This window comes from Salarias fasciatus, assembly GCF_902148845.1.
Source record: "Salarias fasciatus chromosome 7 unlocalized genomic scaffold, fSalaFa1.1 super_scaffold_4, whole genome shotgun sequence".
NCBI lineage: Eukaryota > Metazoa > Chordata > Actinopteri > Blenniiformes > Blenniidae > Salarias > Salarias fasciatus.
In genome coordinates this window covers 16,264,318-16,285,906 of record NW_021941229.1, presented here as the reverse complement: position 1 = coordinate 16,285,906, position 21,589 = coordinate 16,264,318, and the positions used below count along the sequence as shown (strand labels likewise).

General features: G+C 43.7%; 1 protein-coding gene across 1 annotated transcript in view; it reads right to left on the bottom strand.

Moving 5' to 3' along the window:
• The window catches only part of wdr70 (WD repeat domain 70), a 37,243-nt gene that overhangs the window by 9,250 nt on the left and 6,404 nt on the right, over window positions 1–21,589 (bottom strand). The window contains exons 9-13 of the mRNA XM_030084509.1: window positions 20,836–20,912; window positions 14,225–14,399; window positions 6,783–6,882; window positions 6,053–6,137; window positions 5,818–5,956 (exon numbers count right to left, since the gene is read on the bottom strand). Coding sequence (XP_029940369.1) covers window positions 5,818–5,956; window positions 6,053–6,137; window positions 6,783–6,882; window positions 14,225–14,399; window positions 20,836–20,912 — 576 coding nt within the window. The remainder of the gene's footprint in view (window positions 1–5,817; window positions 5,957–6,052; window positions 6,138–6,782; window positions 6,883–14,224; window positions 14,400–20,835; window positions 20,913–21,589) is intronic.

Genomic DNA, 21,589 nt, shown 5'->3' with positions numbered 1-21,589 from the left:
TCGTGCCAATAGGCAAATGTGACCACATTTATCCAGAGGTGTGTGTGTGTGTGTGTGTGTGTGTGTGGGTGTGTGTGTGTGTGTGTGAGAGAACAAGAGGCAGAGAGAGACGGATACAAACACAGTTGTTGGACGGTGATAAAGATCCTCTGTTAGGACAGTGATTTGTGAGAGACGGTAGAAAACCCGTCGTAGTAGTAGTGCCTCTTTTGTTCAGACACCATCTTATCTGTACTTCCTTTTTACAGGGAATTCTGGGACAGCAGCGGGTAATTTTGCATATTGTTCTAACTGTAGTTGCACTGATCATTTCAACAGTGTACTTTTTTTAACATATCTAAGTGGAACAGAGGAGGGAGTGTGATGGGGTGTAGGACAGTAATGTGGGATGGGGGGTGGGTAGGACGGCGACTGAGACGTCCAGATTCTGTGACGGTGAAAGCTGCTTAACGCCCAGCTGTTCAGCTTCCCACCAGGATACCAGAGAAAGGAGTCTCGATCGCACACACACGCACACAGACACGTACGCAGAGGCGAGCACACACACAAGGACATACGCAGAGACACACACATGCATGCAGAGTTTTTTTTTCTTTACCAAATGATACAACATAAATAGATTTTAACTCATCTTGTACTTAAAGTGTGTCAACATATAAGTCTATTTTCACCAGTGTTTTCAAAAATGATTTTTACCGTGCAGAGAGAAAAAAACAAAAGGCACAACAACACAAACTAAGTTACACACACGTCTACATTCTCACGTCAGCGGCTCAGTGGTGTGCCGCTCATCGGATAGATGAGGGGTTAATCTGCTCAACCAGATGAGCGTGCAGTAATTGACAGAAAGATCTGGAAAACGCTTTAAAACGGGATGCGCTTAGCGCGAGCGTCACATATTCAATTTCATATACTGGTTGACAGATGATGGCGTCGATAATTAAGTTCAATAAACGTCATAATAAGCCGAAATGTAAATATGTTCACAGTCCACACACACGCTATACTCACTCCTGTAGTTAAGGCATCATGCTGGTGAAAACAATAAGTTTAAACTAATGGAATCTCCTATAGAGGATACTTAATCATAGTAAGGGTAAACTAGGAGCATTTATAAACGGTTTGTGCTTCAGTGTGAACATATAATGCATCATAAATGACCTGTCAGGGTTTCTGAAGTAACACACACAACCAATGACCCCACAACAAGTGGGAAAACAAAAAAAAAAAAAAAAAAAGAAAAAAAGGAAGGGGGGGGGGGACCATGAAGCCAGATGACTGTGGTCTAGTGGAGTTCAGCAAAGTGCCTCTTCAGACCCAAACAAATCATTCTGTCAACAGTGGAGCAGGTCTACCAGAGAGAGCAGAGCGGAGCGGAGCGGAGCAGTGTGAATCGGCCCTGCTGAATGGGGCCCACCTCAACGGCATCCGCTCACAGGTCGGCAGCCAAGCGCGGCTCGGTCCAGACCAACCGTGCGACTGCCTTCCAGATATTCAGAGGAGCGTGTTTATACTCCGGCAACCACTGTTTACACTTCGTGTCCAGAAAATTACATCACATCAAGGGGGGGGGGGGGGGGGGGGGGGGGGACTTTAATCAGTCCGGTCTTCAGTAGCGGCCTTCTATGTCCCGCCAGGTTAACGTATCAAACACTGACTATTGATGGAGGAGACAACAGACACTTGCTCAATATGAATGCTGATTATAAAATAAAGCTGCAGCGGTCAGCCTAGTTTCTTGTTCAGCCTCTGGTGAGTGGATCCAAATGTGAACCGACTCTGACAAACTGAGCAACTCAGGCCAAGCGAATAAAGCTTTGGGAAAGGAGAACATGACTTTGCAGCCAGACACGCAGGTACACTGTCCAAGAAAGTCGGTAATTAGAGTGAGCTACCACACTGGTACAATGGGCCTTTACGTCTTGTGAGATTTACTTGGTAAGACGCATAAAAAGAAGTGAGTTCGCTCCTTTCTGCTCTCCCCACCCATGGCTGCGCTTAATGAAAGACCACCGTCGTTTTTATCAAAAGGCCCTACGTAAAAAGCCTGAAGCCTGGCCCAGGGATAGTTTACTGTTTAAGAGCAGCCATGCAAGAAGCGTGGGGTCAAACATGAGCAGAACACACTTTATTCTCTCATAACAAATTGATACAACACATCAGATTTGGCTCCATATTGAATACCCAGTCCACTAATATGGATTTTTCCCAAGTTCAGGTTGTTACAAAACACTATACTACTGGAAAGCTGTATGTGCTTCTGATACGTGTGTGTGTGTGTGTGTGTGTGCGCAATGACATTTGTGAACTCCTACAATGAGCTGTAAATATCTGTCTTCACCTCCACCTCAGGTGAGCCTCTCGGTCTGCTGGGTTCTTACAAGTGGATTTCGCTCTCCTGCCAACACAGAGATTTGTTCTCAACTCCAGAGTTTTCCTTTGACTGAAGTCTCAACTTCCACGCTCTTGTGAAAATCCTCTTGAGTAAAGAGAGCCAACTGGGAGGCTTGTCTGAGGTGGATGTGAAGACAGGGACATTTGAGGCACACAGAATGTATTACACACACACACAGATTGGAATACACCTGCAGAGTGTATGTGCACACAACTTGCACACTCACATAAAAAGTATAAAAACAAAAATTAAACTACATACACCAAGATGCACCCAAAAAACTCTCCAAAAGCATGCACGAGTCACTTCTCTATAACAGCCATACAAAAACACACACGGGCAATTTATAGCAGAAGAATTCAGAAGTCAGTCTGCTGCACAAAAAAATACACTTTTACAGAAACTGCATGAAGCCTGCGCTTGAAATCCGGCCAAAAGTTTAATTCTTCGCTAGCAGGCAGGATCTCACCTGGCTCCTGCCCCCTCCGATGGGCGAGGATAAGCTTAAGCACGTCTGAAATATTTACCAAACAGGCCTGAATCAGCCTCTGCTCCCAAACGCACCCCAGAACCCAGGTCCGGGGTTATGTAGACTGTTTAGGTAGAAATGATTGGTGGCCCTTCCTTTCACCCGGCTGCCTGCTACGCCACTTTATAAAGACTGCACTTAAATTCTTGGGCCATCCGAGAGGCAGACGGCAGATGTAAACACAGTAAATAGCACATTCATCAGGTTCACTGAGTGCACGTCAACCAGAAATAACTGATCTGCTGCACAAGGGTGAATTTTACCACATCAAAATTATTCTGGGAAATGAGGCGAAATCCCCGTCACAGCATCAGTTCGGCTGTCAGCTGTGACATGGTGGTGTTTTCCTCCAACCGTTCCAGTAGTGTGGAGAATAATGCATTCAAATCTGCAAAGTAAGTAACACATTTCTCCAAAAAGAGAAAGTTATCAAAGCCTTATTAAATAATTGAACGAGTTACACGCTGAAAACTGCTGAAAAATTTGGTTAGAAAGCAAAATTAAAAAAAATTCAGTAATCAAAAACCAAATTAAGTTCAAACAATGGCCGTGCCTTTGCCACGGTCCTGACGGCATTGTTTTCTGCGGACGTCTGAGCAGAGGTTGAGCTGCGTTCCCAGCGAAGCCGAGCTGAAGCTTTCAGGGGTTTCTCACAATGGCAGATGGTGGAACAAGGGAAAGGCCAATGGAAAAATCACTTCCAAATGTTTACCCTCTTCAGTAAAGAGAAAGAGAAGACAAACGGAGTGATGCAAGGGGAGGAAGGTTGTTAAGTTCTGAACAGACTCTCTGACCCAAAGTGTCTGAGGTCTCCCGTTTGATGCTGCCTACAGTCAGAGTGTGTACAAATGTCACAGACGACTATTTAAAAGCGCTCATGAAGGACTCAGCCGAGGTTTCGATTCCAACAGAGAAAACTATTAAATTCTGAAGTCAAACAACCAACAGCCGGCCTTGTGACCATGATGCTGTTCGCAAATGAATGATACCACCTACTGTCTTTGAGTGACACCATTATTACCCAACACTAAAAAGTCAAGAGGGCTTAAATGGAGCAGTGTTTAGCTCTGTCAGGTTGCTGGACTGTCAACCTTTAATTACCAGCAGAAAAAGAAACTCCAGCACTCTACAGAGAGGAGAACAAGTAAAAAGACGCCTCAGTTTCTCAGCATTTTAAACTTCAACGCTGACTGTTTCATTCAGTTGTAAACTCAACTCCAGTAACAAATGACCAGATAGGAAGTAAGTAGTAGATTTGTAAACACATTTCATTTCATTTCCAGAGTTTTAAAATCTCAGGGGAAGTGTCAGACTGGAACAACTGGCTCTGCTCCCTTACTCTGGGCTAGTGCAACTGTGTGGTGTGTGGTGCACACTTAGTGCGGAAGCCGTGCCAAGGTTCGCAAGATAACAGCAGCTGGCTGGCCGTGTAGGAGGAGCACGGGCGCACACAAACCCATCTTTTGTCCCTTTCCCCCCCCCTGACTCCAAAACATGTTCATTCAGTAGCTAATGTGAAAGTGCTGCGCTTTGCTCGGGAGACCATCTCTGGTAAAACTTGTTGAAAAGGATTCGAAGAAGCAGAGACAGACGACAAGGCGGGGCAGTTCCTCCTGTCGGGAGCGCCTCCGCCCTTCGTTTCAGCACCTATGGCCGCTTGCCTTCACTAAATGGATTTCTGAGAAAGCAGGATTTGTGCAAAGCGCAGTATGCTAATGTGTGCGCCTATGAATGGAATACGCTGATTGTGTCCATAGATAATCTGATGCCATATATACCTAAAAGGCAGTGCATATAAAAGCATCAACAGCCGTTCTGCCAACACTTTTAGGGAATGAATCGCGGTAAGGAAAGGTCGCATGATGGGGCTTTCTCTTCGACTGGCTTGAACCCGCTTTTAAAAACTTTCCTCTTTTACCTTCATTTTTCTCAATAAATCCACTCATCGCCGTTGATAGTTGACTGACATATGGTGAAATTCACCTTATTGTGTTAAGATAAGCAATATACCCAGATCAGCTGTTACTGGCACTGACGGGTGAAGTGATTACCGATGATTACCTCCATGTGTTAATAGTTCAAGAAGTGAGTGAACGTTTTGTCTTCAAAGTTCAAGTTAGAAGAAGAAAAGTTGGGAGTGCAGAGAGTTTGCAGCACATGACAACAGAGTCATGAGCTGCAAAGGCTGATTAAAGCTACTATGGACCAATTTAAACAAATATTTACGCGGATTCAGAGAGAAAGGTGTCAGAAATGCGAAGCTATGCACAATGTTCAGCTGAGAAAGCAAAGGGCGCATTGTTTCCAGATGGGTCTGTTAGCAGGCGAACACAGACAAAAAGAAAACTACATATTTTTTCAAGAAAATTAATTCATAAGCTAAGATTTTATGTAATTTTTGTAAAACTTGTGTTTCAAGCATCATTACTTATTTACACAGTGAAACCCAGTTTTTGCAGTGTACACGTCCACATAGTTGCATAATTAGTGATGAGTAACACACATTTAAATAAACACCAGTGGGAAATGTATTATATAATCTGTGTTGGTTTTAATTGGAAGTTAAATAAATCTCAAAACCAGGGCTTCATTTCTTTTAAATGGGGTTTTGTCTACTGCTGTGTTTTCAAGAAGCAAAACCAAATAAAAAAACTCCTCAAGCCTGCAGTTTTGTTGGAGCCCAGACCACTTACGTGAAAGAACAAATAGCAGGCACACTGGTCTCATTATGTGCTATTATGGATTCATTATGTTTGCTTTTTCCATTGTTGATCACTTAAGAAGCCTTCTTTTTGTTCGTAACCCACATATCATATCAACCAGTTAAAAAAAAAAAAAAAAACACGCAGTAATGAGAGCAGCTGCGGTTTGGGCGGATCAAGTCGGGACTTACTGCATTGGTGACTTCGATGTCGTAGACCCTCTGAAAGGAAAGTCGGTCAAAGAACACCAGCTTCCCGCTTCCCTCGTCCTTCCTCACCGATGTCCCCGTTACGAGGAGCTTGTCGTCTGGGCTGAAGCAGCAGTCGGTCCTGAGGGGGAAAATTACACAGCGTCAGCTCCTGAGCCTCATATTTAGAGCAGCAAGCCGGGAGGTTTTCAATACGACGATAATTGAGAAGTCCCACATGGAGAAGTAGTTGGTGAGTCCAGTCGCTACGTGCACGGGCTTCCTGAAGTTGCGGATATCCCACGTCTTCAGCGTGTCGTCACCTGAAGAAGAGGGCAACAGGGAGATTGTAAATGATGTTTTCTGCTACGAGAAGTCACCACAGAACTTCATGTCGTATTTAATTCACGCTCGTGGACCACCTTTGTCTGCGCTTACAGGACGTCTGTAAGATTTATTTTATATTTACACAGAATTATGTTGGGTGAAGGACTCTTACACAGAGTTATTCCTGTTTATGTCTGCGACAGAAACCTCACTGATGTTATTGTGTGTATATTTCTTTGGAGTCATCTGTTAGGATTCAGGTGGAATCTGTTTATTTGCAAATTTAAAAATAGCTATTTCTCTGCATCCAAGTCGATGATTTTATATGGGAGTCTAATAATGTTAAGAATATATATTTAAAGTAGAATGAAAAATCAAATGCAAGTTATATTTTTCTAAATTCATCCACATGCTTGTCTTGTTATGAAGGAGTTATATTTTTTTGCCAACTGAACATAACATTTCTTATTCACTATTGATTCACGTGTCATATCTGTCATCCTGAACTGAGAGATAAGGAGGGAGCGTGAGGGAATGTGTGACGTTCGGCTCCATCAAAAATAAAATTGGCTATTCGCTCCGATATTGACTGCATGTGCCACAGCTGAGTGCGAGATAAAGCTCCGGTCTGCCGCTTTTACCTCCACGTGACGCCAGAGTCGTTCCGTCGTAGGAGAAGGCGAGGCACGAAGTGTCTGATCCTGGAGTGTGGGCCTGCCGACAGTGGAACTTTGTGTGGACCTGAAAGGAAAAATTCGAAAATAATGCATAACCACACTGATTTATAAAGGCCCTGTCATTTCAATAAAAACATTCAGGCATGGGAATTATCGACTCCCTATATCAGAAAAGCGTTTCTGTAATGCCCTGCAGAGTCAAACAGCTCACACTTGGCTTCGGCAGTATGGTCTGTGGCTGCAGAAACAAAATGTCCTTTTTATTCTCCCTCTCGAAAACAACACAAGGTTTCCATTTCGACCATATAATATATTTGACTGTGAAGCCCACGAGAACTCATGAAACACTAGCAACCTAACACACGGTACCCGCCGCTCTCCTTAGCAAGACTAAAAACGCAGACATTTACCTTGGCAGGCAGTTCGGTGCCTGACTGACAGACGGCTTTTTTTTATTTTTTTTCCCTACCTGAAAAAGAAAATGGCATTATAATATTCCTTCTGTGCCCGACTTACCAGCCAAAAACACACGAAACAGCCAAGTCTATCAGCAGCCACGAGCTAACACAACCCCGTTCTGATTCTCGGGTCAGATAAGCCCGGCTTAACAGCTACCAACAACCAGCGGCTTTAATCAGAAAAATATGGCAATTTTAGATGAGAAGCGGCATGCGCCAAGAACACAGTCGACAGGGAAAGCTGGGTGAAGAAAAGTCTCATTTGCGGAGGGTGGACTAAAAAGACTAAAAATGTTTAATTGTGAAGACGAGGCGGTGTCATGAAACAACAGGAAGCTCAGTGTAAAAACAGATAAAGTGACACATGGTGAATTTGCAACAGTGAGGTAGCGCTTTAACCTCATCGCGTGTAGAATTCTGCCCTTGTGACCATTTAGCCGCAATGTTTCTATATACAGGATGAGAATGTGATCTTACTCAGCCCGTCTGTGATGATCAGCATGCATCACTGAAAACCAAGTCGGCTAAGTGACATTTCATTTGAGGTCATTGTATAGAGGTGAGGAAAGACTGATTACAAAAGCCGGGGCAGATATTATCTCATCTCCACAGAGTGCGGACAGAAATCTCAAATAACTAGAAGAAAGGAAATTCAATATTGACATTAATATTCCCAATAATCACCTGCAGCCAGTTCATCCGTCTAAACTAACCTCTCGTCTAAACAGCTGCTTCAAAGATGGCCTGCTATCCCGTGCGCCTCTTCAGAACTCACCAAATAAACTCTCTGCTACTATAACGCACAGAGTGTGTGCCAAGTCTGCAGCTTGAGACTGGAAGCAGTCCAGCTGAACAGAAACTTATAGTAGATACACTAAACTCTGTCAGGACACCAAACGAAAACACAAGTTTTACATTCTCTTGCTTATTGATGATTACATTTTTGATTCATCAAGAACTGAATTATTCTTATGTGATCATCCATCATTGAATTCAAGTGTTAAAATTTCTTTCACGGCCACAGGTTTAAAGCATCTAACCAACATTTCAAACCTCAAATTCATTGATTACAAATTAGGGAACGCAGGCAGTCGATTTATTGAATCATTCATTGATCATTTTAGATTTTTAGGCATTTTCAGTCACCTGATCTTTTCTTTTTTTTACCAGCAGAATGCTGGCTTTTACCATTGCTCAGCTCCCTCCCACATACAATTCCCAGCGCCTCAGTCTTCCCCTGACCTGAGTAACACAGATTGATCATTACTGGATGCTGGTGAGGCAAGAGTCTGGGAAGGAGGCTTTCTGACTCTCAAACAAATATAACCCCGGTTTATACGGCTACATTTTCATTAATTCTCAACGGAATGCAAATAAATCAGTCAAAAGGGAATTGTTGCAACGCTGGCGTTTCACCAAAGAATGGCGGATGAGGAATTTGAAGTGAGCACAGTGTGGAAGACAGATAAGATAAAGAAATATAGAGGAAAAAGCTGGCAAAAATTGCAGGAGAGAGTGGAGCGTGAGGTGAATGAGTGATGTGCTCTGGTGATAACAGAAGGGAAACGAGGCCATACTTCACTTCCAAAGTAAGTGGAGGGAAGCTATTAACTTGCACGAGACAGATAACACTGTTACCTTGGACTGGAGATAACAGGGATTACACTTTTTCAGAGCCTTGGCCGTTTAGTCTGTGTGGCCTCTGTGGGATAATTTTATGCTCCCCTTCATCACTTTACTCACAGATTACTCCTGACTCAAGTCCACTCTTCTCATTTGTTATCTGTGAATATCTTCCTATTCTTTTATTTGCTGCTTTTAAATTGACTTGGGGAAAAAAAAGTGAAGAGGTCAAATTAAAACAGAGATTTTTATTAATCTTACAGCAGGTTCATTCAAGCCTAATCAGTTGCAGGTGAAGTGTGACGTGTGACCCTTTACTCACGAAAACACACTGACCTCTGTCAGTCTTCAGTATGGATTAAATAAACTACAAACAGGTTGTAAAAATTCCCCATTTCATTGTAATGATCTTTGCACATTGCATTCTCCATCTGATCCTGCGTGAAAAACTCAGGAGAGCTGCAGGGTGCAAATACGTGTCACCTAACCAGTAACTATTACACTATCGATGTCGTGCAGGAGGAAGGTGATGAAATCCGTCCTTGCATAACTTCAGGGAGCGCTGCAGACGTTCTTCTGTCTGTCCCATGACCCCCGCCTGCATATTTCACGCCACACTCAACTGTTTTTGTCGGGCCGACTAATAATCCAAGTTATGAGTTCCTTGTCTGACACGTGAAATCATTTCGCAGAGTTTCCACCCTCACCTTCTCGTCTGACATCTTTCTGTACGATTAACACCATCTGCTGCGAACACATGGCGGGTTTTGACTGTCTGTAGGGTCTGCTTTCTTTAAGCTCAAGAGAATTGTTCTTTTGTATCATTAAAAATTATATGTTGTTGCCACACTGGCAAAAAAAAAAAAACGGCAGAAAATGCAGAAAACTCTGCCCAACTCTGGAATACATTAAGAGAGGAAAAACAGAGAAAACACTGCTACATGGGTCTGTCAAAACATTAACCTTCAAACATGCAGAAATACAATGCACAAGGTTAGGAAATAACAAACCCAAAAGTTCACATTTTCTCATCAGTTTAATTATTCTAGCTGCTTATTGCAAACACACGCCCACTTCTTCTATTTCTAGATCATATATCGTCGTCGTGAAAGCTTGAGTGTTTACTATCCTGATGCTGGCTGGCGTCGGTAGATGCCGTGGTGTTTGCTTCCTGTGATAATCTACACAGCCGGCTCATGAAACCAGAGTCTCTAACAGTGTTTGAACCTCCTCTCACGCCTTGTGACATCCTCTGTTAGCTGTGACCTTCTCCCGGGCTGAATGATCACGTAACTCACCGAGTATTTTTCTATCAGCATACATCACTCCATTAAAAAAAAAAAATAAATAAATTCAACTCATTCTTCTTTTTGTTTTTAATTTTCTATATTTTCATCACCTAAATTCAAGATTCTTTCATGCATGCATGCACGCTCTCGCAGGCACACAGAGCCATAATCAACATCCACACACATTGGGGGGCGGCAGCAGGACTTGATAAATAGCTGAAGGAACACAGCGTTGGGTTTCATTCTCAGCAAACTATGATAACAATCTACCGCAGCCTCGACTGTTTCAAATAACGCTATCTGAGTGCGGGTGTAGAAATACTGCAAAAAAAAAAAAAAAAAAAACACTCAGCACCTCAGTGTCCGCCGCAGTTTCAAAGACCGCACACCTGAAAGACGTCGCGATGCTCATTCTGCGCAGTCAGTTTAACATCTCACTCTGACCTCTGTTAGCGTCTGAGGATCAAGTGGCCAAACCACAGCACTGAACAGCTGCTCTGATCTTTCATGGAAATCAGCGAGCGGTGTTGCTGAGGCGGTGAGTGTCAGGAAGTCGCACTGGAGCGAACATCCAGATAATTTAAAAGTATATTGAAGCAGCGGTCTTCTCATGATGCACTTTGACATAAAACAGTTTAACTTTTTGCTTTCTGCATGAATTACTTCCAACTCCAGCGTAAAGGTTGAAATCTGGGCAAAACAGCAGAAGCCGAGGTTTTCCTTTGTGAGAAAACATCTGGTTAAAGGTCAGTCAGTGACCCTAAAGGACAAAACAGGAATAATCAAACCGGTTGCCACATGCAGAAACAGCATGCATATGGACATACTGAGACATTTTGGACTAATTAGATTTTTTTTTTTTTAATGCTTTCTGCATTGGCAGGTCATCTGATGCTGGATTATTTGTATGCCTCCTCATGTTCTCGTTCTTCTGTGGTAGATTTCCTTATGCACCACTGGAGCTGCACAATATAAACATGTGCTGTACATCGCAAACATTAACATCTTCTCAAGTGTTTGGATTTTATTTTAAATCGTATCGCTTGCACAACAGACAACAAGGTCATCGGATGTTGCGTGTTCATAAAATATTCTGCAGCACCAGCTGAATGACCATCCTCAAATAATCCATTCATACGTCCATTTTCTATACCACTACATCTACCTGAGGGTTGCAGGTTGGAGTGGATCCCAGCTGAAGATGGAAGATGGCAAGGTAAACCCAGGACAGGTCAACACTCCATCACACTAATTTACCATGATATGCAAAACAGATTATATCAAATTCACCACTCATGCCATATAAATCTATATGAAATAATCTCACGTCAGATTTCCATAACATGACTATTTTCTTATATTACACAAAGAACAATCTGCTCCCTTCACCTTGTCTAAAGGACAAAATGGTATTAAACTTTATTAAAGATGGATTACGGTGACAAAGCCATCTTATTCAGAGAGTAAAAAGGCTTCTGTGTTATATAATGGCACGACTGCACACTGCGTAGTTTATGAAAAACACCTATTTTGGGGGCTTCTGCTTTGAAGCCTGGAAACATGCGAGTTCACCACTGACATCATAGCATTCCTCGGATCTCTGTGGTAATGTTTTGGAACGAGGGCTGTGCACCCTAAATGTACCTTGTATCACAGAGCGCGCATTACCTGGCAACCATTTAAATGCAGTCTTGTAATTCTGGCGCGGAGCCCCTCTGGTCGGAGAGTGAACATGCAATCACTCTCTGCGGCCGTCCGCTCAGAGAGACCTACTTGACTCCCATCGCGGGATCAATCAGCTCATGTCAGGGTTCAAGAACACAACGTGTCATCTTCAATAGCTTCTCTTCAGGCTGAGCTGTGGATCAAGGTCGTGCGCAAGATTGATCGTGATTGATCTGCCCGCATATTCTGGCCATGAGTAATAGTGGCAGTACAAGAGGAGAAATGCCTCATTTGAGGGGAGGGAGGGAGGGAGGGCGCAGCAACAAAAGCACGGGGAGGTCAGCTCCTTTTTTAGGCTTGTGGCTGAATTGGAGTTAGCAGCACAGGTTGCTGATTAGGGCAGAGGGCACCAACTAAATTCTTGAGCCATTCAGACAGGACAGGCTCCAGTGGTCAGGAAACAGACATGACTATTGTAAGCTGCTATGGGACGCAGGGTAAATATTTAGCTTGGAGAAGGAGGGGTAATAAATTTTGAGAGCTTTAACCCAATCGTTACAAACATGCTGCTATGAGCAGCCCAGAGGTGGGATCATGGCTGACCGGAGAGGGAAACAGAAAGAGAGAGAGAAAGAGAGGGGGACTCTATACAGCGTGAGTTCACGGACGCACACAGTAACAAAAGGACACTAGAAATGTGGGGTGTAAATCCTACAAACTATCTTGTTTGTGTGCCCTTCGATTCCAAAGTTCAGTCTTGGAGTAATTATCATGTAGCCTACTTCCCATTTGAGTAATCTGGATAAGCCCCTCTGTCCCATCAAGCTGTTCCATGTCAGTAACTGCAGCTTAATTGTTAGTATCTCTACTCTCACCAGCAAAAACAGAAGTATTCAACCATGTCCACACGTGGGGGTTGAACTGTCCAGGGGCGATGGAGCGGACTAAAGGTTTGCTGATATGTATTGAAAAATGACCTCATATTATTTTCTGTCCATTTTATGTCCAGCTTAGAAACTGTTTATAGTGTTTTAAGGCAACAAAATATTTCCCACTTTGGAGAAAAGGCAACTTGTGAAACTGTTTGCAAATGAACTGTTTGTACTCCAACACAATGCTGTGCAACAGGCTGACAATACCGAATTTATGAGCGCTGTCGATAGACTAAACTCCCTCCTCAACAGAGCACACATCTCTCTCGCTTTTTTTTTTTTCGTCTTCTTTTTTTCCAGCTGGTTCTTGGAGATCAATCTTGTCTGGGACTGAGAAAAAAAAAAAAGCTCAATCTCTCATGCCACTGATCTACAGGAAAGAACCACCAGTGATTTCATATAGCTGCCCAGACACAGATGCAACACTGAGGAGTACAGTTTAGGAGTCGACAGTCAAGCCTGAGCTGACCCAGAAGATCCATGTGATGAAAGATGCATTTTCCAGCCCTGAATGGAAGTCATTTGTATTCAGGGCGACGATTTGTCAAATAGCTCAAGCGAAAACAACCAAAATACCGGGTGCAAAGCATCCTCCGAGCCAAGATCAACTATTACCTCAACAATGTGAACTGTAATGAAAGGAATCTCGACTTTGATCACAAAATTTGTCAAATTAAGTAATTGTGGAAAATGTACAGAGGGTAATTGTGATTGGGCCTCCCAGCAACTTCCACCGGACTCAACTCCATCGTCACACATCAGGTAACTCACTTACGTAAGCAGATATTTTGAGCCGTGCTGGTGTACCGGCTCTCAGGACAGCGATACTGATCCGTCAATAGGGGCAACATAAAGGTCAAAAATAAAGGAATCGGCTCAAAGGTTTGTCTCCTGAAGTCCTTTGTAGTTCCTCTAACATGTTCCTGCTGACACCGTGAAGAGAACATTGCCTATTTTAAGTCGAATTCATCAGCAACTTCAACAAAATGAGACTGCAAGCAGATTATTCATGTCAGCACTGGGACTGTTACAACCTTTTTTGTAAGTACATCACAAACCAAATCAAATAGTTCCAATGTATTTGCTCGTTGTAACTCAAGCTAACAATTCGGACCCTCTTTGAGTAAATATTGGAAACAGGAGGAAAAACACGGGAATATTAATCAACGGCTCATCAGTGTGACAGCACTAAGAAGTTGTCTGATTTTAAACGTTTCCAAACCATCTGTGAGTATGACACTCGTGCATTTTAAAGCAAGGCGTTTTGAATCCTCCACTGTTGGCGAGCTGCTGACCTCTGACCTGCGCGGCCTGTGACCGGATGACCTCAGAGACTCGCAATTCAGCCGGGGGGGGGGGGGGAGAACAGACGTCCTCCATTTACAATGTTGAGCAGTCACACTGCTGTGGGTTGCCATTTGTGTGTTCCAGGGACTCACGCTGAGATTTCTGTCCCAGATCTGGATGGAGCCGTCCTGGCAGCCCGCTGCGATGAGCTTCCCGTCGCGGCTGTAGGTGCAGCACGTGGGGACGACCTTCTTCCCCTGGAAGGAGCGCGGCTTGAACACAGACTTGTGCGTCTTCTCCGACTTCACGTCCCATGTGCGCACCGTGCTGCGGACAGACAAGAGGATTTAATTTATCCTCGCTCAGCTGTCATAGAGGGGCAATAAAACACCTTTCTGTCAAAACATATTTAATCATTAACGCCGCCCGCCGCCGCAATAAATCACGCGCGGCGATACAGTGCGCCCTGGTCATCCTGGTGAACCGCGGGGTGATTCGGCTCTGCGGCGCACGGTGAGGAGCTTCGCAAACAGCAGAACAGTACATCAGCCTGACAGGTATGTCTGAGGCCGCCATGAAATCCTGATTCTCCTCCCTACATCTGCTGAACACATTATGCGACCTAAAGCACACAGGAGACGTTTTAAATTCAAACTTTTCTTACTGTACATGTGGAAGATTTTATTCGAAAAAATATCATAAAGTGCAGCAAGGAGCCCCTCGTTTTGAACGTTACAGATTCATCAAACACTGAAGACACTAAGATGACAAGAACTGTTACATGAGATGTGCATGGACACATAAAATTAAAAGAAGAGTATATTCATGTCGAGCATCAGTTACGGAGTTGAAAGGAAAAAGTGCAAAAAAAAAAAAAAATTGATTGATCAAAGTTACAGTCAGACAAAGAACAGAGTCCCTGTGCAGGTTAGAAGAGGGTGAATCATTTCACCTTTGACCCTGCTTGCATGACGTACTGTCAAGAAGCCGTCGGAGCAGCAGATGCTGCTGCATGCACCTTCTTCAGACGTCATCTGAACTGAAACCTGAACAACTAAAACATCTGTATCTTCGGCTAGAACATCTTATTCCACGAGCTATTTCTGTTACATTCCAAACGGCTGCACTTGGAGAAAAAAAACAAAACAAAACAAAACCGTCAGACACAAAGAAAGAATAACAAGATGCAAACTGTTGACGTAAGTATAAGTTGAACTCAGACGGCCGCCAGTCATGCGAGTCACGGAAAAATGCAGCCGCCCACTTTTATTTATTGAAAGACATTACGAGACACAAACAGGGCGGCCTCTCGCACACCCACACGACGCTCGCGGCAGGCAGGCTACATCCAAATGTGTCTGTGACCCGCGGCTCGCCTCAGTGAGCATCTTGGCCTGTGGGTCAAGAGGTCAGCGGAGGAGTGTAAACACACAGGCAGAGCTCCCACTATAACAGTCAGGCGGAGGATTCCTCCATGGCTGGTTGCAGAGTCACAGACACACACACACACTCAACTGTGTTTGGATAAGTCTAACATTGTGATACAAATGCCAGCTCAAGACATATGGTTTCAGTAAAGAGCTGGTAAGGGTCAAATAAAAACTCTGTTTGATCCATAGTTGTGTTTGAATATACAACACCCAAACCTGTTATTAATGTTTAAAAAAAATTAAAAATGGAAAAAAATATAAATTTAACTGCATCCTTTCACATTATACTAGAAGTGTTTACATGAGCGGATACTTGTGTGTATGTGCAAAAGTGGATGAGAAAACAGAGATAGCCACACTGCCTGGATGACAAAGAGGTCCACCTGCTGCCTCACGCAGACGTCACTGTTTTGTTTACAGAAAACTGGAGGCGTCTGTCAAGCCATTAAAAACAAACCTTTCCGTTTTGCACGCAGAGCCCGGAGTGCTATCTGTCGGAAGGGCTCTTTCCAAAACACGAGCGTGCTCACGGCCGTCAGAAGGGCTGGAGTCATTCAGCGCCGAGCCAAGCACGGCTGCTGGTTAAAGTCTGCACACCCTCAGGATAAGACAATGGGGACAATTACATTTACTGGAGATACAGTTGGAGCTAAACGAAGCCGTTTCATTACACTAAGGTCTTTCTCTTGGTATACATGCAAAGAGGTGTTCTTGATGTATTGTTGAAATCTGTCACCTAAGCATGTAAATGCAGTCTTTCGGCATTGGACCATTGCTGCGTTGGTACAGTCCAGTTGTGGCAAGTAGGGAAAGTGAAAAGTAGGTCAGTAAGCATGGTGGCAAACACACTCTGGTGCCACTGTTTATCTGAATTCATTCAAATAGTGGAGGGAATCCTACTCCTGTTTCGATGACTTTATCCATTTTGTCAGCTGTAGGTGAGAATCTCAACAAGCATAATCCAACCTGCACATCTTGCATTCACTGTTCTGGAATTGTTGTTGCAGTATAAATTCGAAGTAGCAGCTCAGCATGTGTTTTGTTTACATTTTTTGGTACCCTGTCAATGACAACACACCAGACCAAGTGCGAACTTTTGCAACTTAGATCCCAGACCGGGAGCACTGCCTTCTTCTAAAATCGTTTCATTGTAAAAACCTAACAACCCCCACCAGAGTCACAAAACTCCAAAGAAGCAATCATTTTAGAAAAAAGATCCTTTGGTCTTAAAACTAAAAAAAGTCAAAGGAGGTTGTTGTTTTTGGAACGTCAGAGCAAAAGAAAAAAATATTCAGATGCGACATGGAAAAGAAAAAAAGTGTGAAAACATGAGGGTGTGACGCCTTTGTTGTTTCCTCTTCCTGAAAGGCCTGTTTTCCCTTCAATCAGCAGGACCTTTTTCTTGTAGAAACGCTTCACAGACGGAGGGGTGAATGTAATAAAATGAGACCTATACAACCTCAGTCATGCATGTGCACTTTACGACGTAGTGTAGTCGTTCACACATCAGCCGAGGAGTGACAACTACCCAGGCTCCAGATTTTATCTGTCTGCCGGGTTACGGGCCTGGTGGGGGTGATGGCTGCTGGGATCGCTTTCCCAGATGATGAGATAAGGAAAAAAAAAGATAGGAAAGAAAGGTGAATGTTCGGTATAAGGTCGTTTATTGGTGGAATTCCACTGAAAGCTTGATGACTGCTTGACTGACTAACTGGGACTCTGTTATGAGAAGGAAGGATTAGGAGGGGAAGATGCTCCATCTCCCATCACAGCTGAACAAGATAAAGTGGGGGAAATAACAGAGGGGATTTGCGAGGAGGCGCGTACTCACACATACAACACACACACACACACACACTTGCACTGAAGCAAAGAAGCCAAAGAGGAAACACTGTGGTCGGAGCGCAGATGGACTGTGGGTACACTGAGAGGCTGATTCACGAAATTTTCACAGCATTCTAAGTCTGGCTCAGTGTTTGGAGGTCAAACTGGGAAAAAAAAAAAAAAAAATCCTTAAGAGGGCAGAGGGGGAGGACCACACAACTACAGGTACAGAAAGCCATAAAGAATTTTGACTTCAGCTTCATGACAGCTCTTCAGATGTAATCAGGAGACTGCTTGATAACGCGTCCCGCCATCTGTACGGCTGTGGCCTGATAAGAACAAACACAAACTGCATTCAACAGTTCACACACTTAAGAACTACTGTCAGTCAGAAATTCAGCAATGAATGTAAATTAGAAGAAGTATGCTCCTTAAATGTATGGAATGTGCATTCTTGGGCAGGATATGGAACGCTTGCAGTGTAAAGTAGGAAACAGTTGGGAGATTTGCTGCGCTGTGGATGAACCTGATCCAACTGTGTGAACGGACCCAACGTGGTCATGCAGATCATACTTAATAGCCTGGCAGAAATGCCCTTTTCCCCTCACGGAATCCAGAGTTGGCTGAGAGTACCGAAAAAACTGACGACCTACTTACTCGATCTGTGTGGTAGATATGATCAATGAAGACGCACAGGATACAAAAGCTGAGACGGAGGGAAACTGTGACTCACAAAAAGGCGAGAAAAGAAAACGCTTATAGCACAGGTGCTCGGTGCTCCCGCTGGAGACAAATTTCCACAATTTATCCGTGCAGAATATCTCAAATCTGCTTTTCATTTGTGTGCATGCTCTCCAGAGACACTTCCTCAAAATGACACTTCGAAAATTATGTGTTTGGTTTAAGCACATGACCAAGACAAATAATTAGTTCCTCGGCAGCAGGAGGACGTGCCGTGTTGTCCTCAGGGTGTCTCTCTCTGCATACAGCCACACATCGCCGTCCAGCTGCAGCTCTGACAGCGGGCCAAGCAGGAAGGGAATCCCTGGCATCCTAACCTCCTGGAAACATTCCTCAAATTGTGTGTATTTGTGTGTACACACATGCACAAGTGTGCCTCGAGACTCCACACAACCAACATGTGGGTCCCATTAGAGGGTCGCCGTTTGTCCTGAATTTTCAATCGCAAAAGAAACGAGCCTCACATCCATTTTTATCATTCTTATGAGAAATATGAAACAAGGTTGTCCTTAAAGAAACTAACGCAAATGTTCCCTCAATGCGGGAGTTTGTTAAACATTTTATATCGCACAGCTTGTTAACTTTGAACAGAAACCGTATTTTTAAGCAGCAAGATGTTGTTCGTTAGAAAACGCTTGAAGCTCTTAAAATTCATCAGCGGCACAAAGTGAAAGTCACGCTTTGCTTCAAGTTCAGAATCTCGAACTTCCTGTTTCTGAAAAGAATAAATCTGTGGTTTTCAAACTGTTGTTCACTCTCCCCAACTTAGTTTGATTCAGTTGAAATGCCTGAAGTCTAAATAGGAATTTGGGCTTCTTTGGATCAAACAAAAACAGTGTTGAGAAACTTTTAGAAATGCAAACTCTCAAAACAGGATGACATAAGAAAGCAACAATTTTGACAAGTTCACATCATCCCAGCCCTCATTCAGCCCTCAGTTCATGTGAACCATCCCCACCACCCCGCTGCTGCATTATTTAAAGTATTCATCAGTGCTTCCCTCTCATCCACTTCCTCCCACGGAAAAGAAAAAAATAAAGTCTGGGTTAATGAAATCATTCAAGGAACTGGTAGGCAGCTCTGTGAATGAGATTCCACGCAACTGGGGGGGGGATCCTTAATGAACAGACTGGGCGGTCCAGTGATCATGCTTAACAACCTATTCAAACAAACACAAAAAGGAGCTTCTAAACTAGACTGAAGCCCTTTAAAAGCCTGGATGTTGTTCTAATGCTGCAGGACACAGAGCCAGAAGCAGACACCCGCTAGGACTGTGGGCCAACCGCTGCTACATTATCAACAGATCCTCTGGCTACAGCCCCGGCCTCTTTCCACAATCTATACTCGCTGAAAGGATGGCACTAAAGTGGATGGACACAACGTGATGTGTGCAGGGACAAAAGGAGGAGAACCTTGATCGGCCGTCCATAACGAATGGCACATAAATTCAATACTCTATGTTGACTGCTCCAACTCTAAAGGCTCCGCTAATGACGGCACAACAACAGCAACGCAGCTCTGTTTCAGGCTGTCCAACTCTGTACTCATGTAGAAACACATCCTAAGTAATATCATTGAGATAAAGTACAAACCAAGACATTACATCTGTGATGTTATACTGCATTTTAACATTTTGGTTCACCTAAAAATTAAAAAAAAAAAAAACAGTGATAATATAGAAAAGCAATCACAGAGTCTATAAAATCATATGTGGCATCGATGTTACTTATTAGAATAGCTCTACAACAGCTTGAGTCGTTTATAGACAAAGTGTTTATTAATTACTGGGTAAAAAAACAAATTTATCTAATGAATTCAACAATATAGGCAATATAAAGGGACATGTGACTGAAGAAGTGAATATTAAAGGACTTCTGGATCATTAAAAAAGTAGCTCGTCGTTTGTTCGTTGCAGTCCATTTTATTCTTTCCTCTCTCTGAGACTCGGGGTTGCTGTCCTGACCTGCTCTGCCTGTGAACGGCTCCCTGTGCTCCTGTGAGGTGGCCGGCGTTAACGTGCCAGGGGAGGGTTTCCAGAGCCTCAGTAAGAGTTCAGTAAACCAACCTCCACATCTGGGAGAGCAGGAGCGGCGGTAAACCGTGGGCTGTGGCCTGGCCCACAAAGCCATCAACTTGTTTTTCACTTAATGATGATCGCTTTGAATTTCTGCACCGCTGCCTGATCACTGTGCAGCACCGAAGCATCTGCACACAGGTCGGCCGTGCAGCAACACGGGGCTTTTCTTTTTTCTCAGTTGCAGCACATTATAAAGAAAGAAGGACGTCTTATCTTCTGCTGCAAACTGGTCTGAAAGAAATCATTGCACGCAAGCAAGGTGTTGCATTTGGACAACATCCAGCACACATGTTCCATGTGTCAATGCTCCCATACAAAGCCAGGCTGGTTGTACATGCATTACTTTATGCATAATGGGGAAGTTTAAGGGAATAAAGGAATAAAAAATAACTCTTTAACAAGCTCGCAATAAATCAGAAAACCAGTGCAAAAAAGCCCAGTGCAATGTTATTGGTACAAAGTGTCAACGTGCTTCTCTTAGATTTCAATTTCCTCCTGCAACAGGTCGATTATCTATGAAAACTATCATAAATTTCACTCACATGGATAGCTCACTAACTAAGTCACAATGTCTTAAATTCAAAGTTTAATCATCCTCCTATAACATACATGTCACGTGCGTTCAGTGTCCTTTCTGCTTCATCCAGTTCGGAGCCACAGGGGCTGGAAGCTGTGCTACTTTAAGACTCACCCGTCGTTGGAGCAGGTCATGAACTCTTCTTTCATCTTCGGGTGCCAGTCGCCGCAGTTCAGCATCGCTGTGTGTCCCTGAAAAGACCACAGAGTGAAAATGAGAGTATTTTTAGTTCTTTTTGGTCAAATCCTGCGGCAAGTTATTTGTCTCTCTGAGGTGCTGAAGACGCACCAGTTTATTTAGATCATGTTAAATCTCAAGCCTGTCCGTGTTGACAGTCTCCCCACAAGTGTTTTCAAACCCACTTGACATTTAGTGAGTCCAAGAAAATCCAGGCAGTGGAAACTTACAAGGAGAAATGTCAGGGAAAAAAAAAATGAAAGAAAACTGATGAAGGCATGTTTTGCTATCTTCCACACAAATTATAAGAAGACAGATGTGATCCTCCGTTCTTAGCGGATTACTTCAGGGGTGCAATTAGATTTTTGGGATGAAACATGAGGTTTTTGCACACCAACGATTTGAAATCACCTCTATTCACCAGGCGGTCTCTGAGGAAATACATCTTAATTTTAGAATGCTGTAACACTGACTTCTGGCCTACCTTGACACGGGCCTGGCCTTAAAACTGAGTCGGTGAACTGTGAGGCTGTGCAGCGCTCTGTGTCACGGCTTCAAACAGCCAAAGCTCCTCGCGGAGTAACTTCTGGCAATTTCCTCTGCTGGAGGAGTCCTGCTGAGAATTACTCATAACAAATGACTTCAAAGCGGGGTAACCCAAAGAGAGGCCTCCCCCCGTCCACGAGGCCGG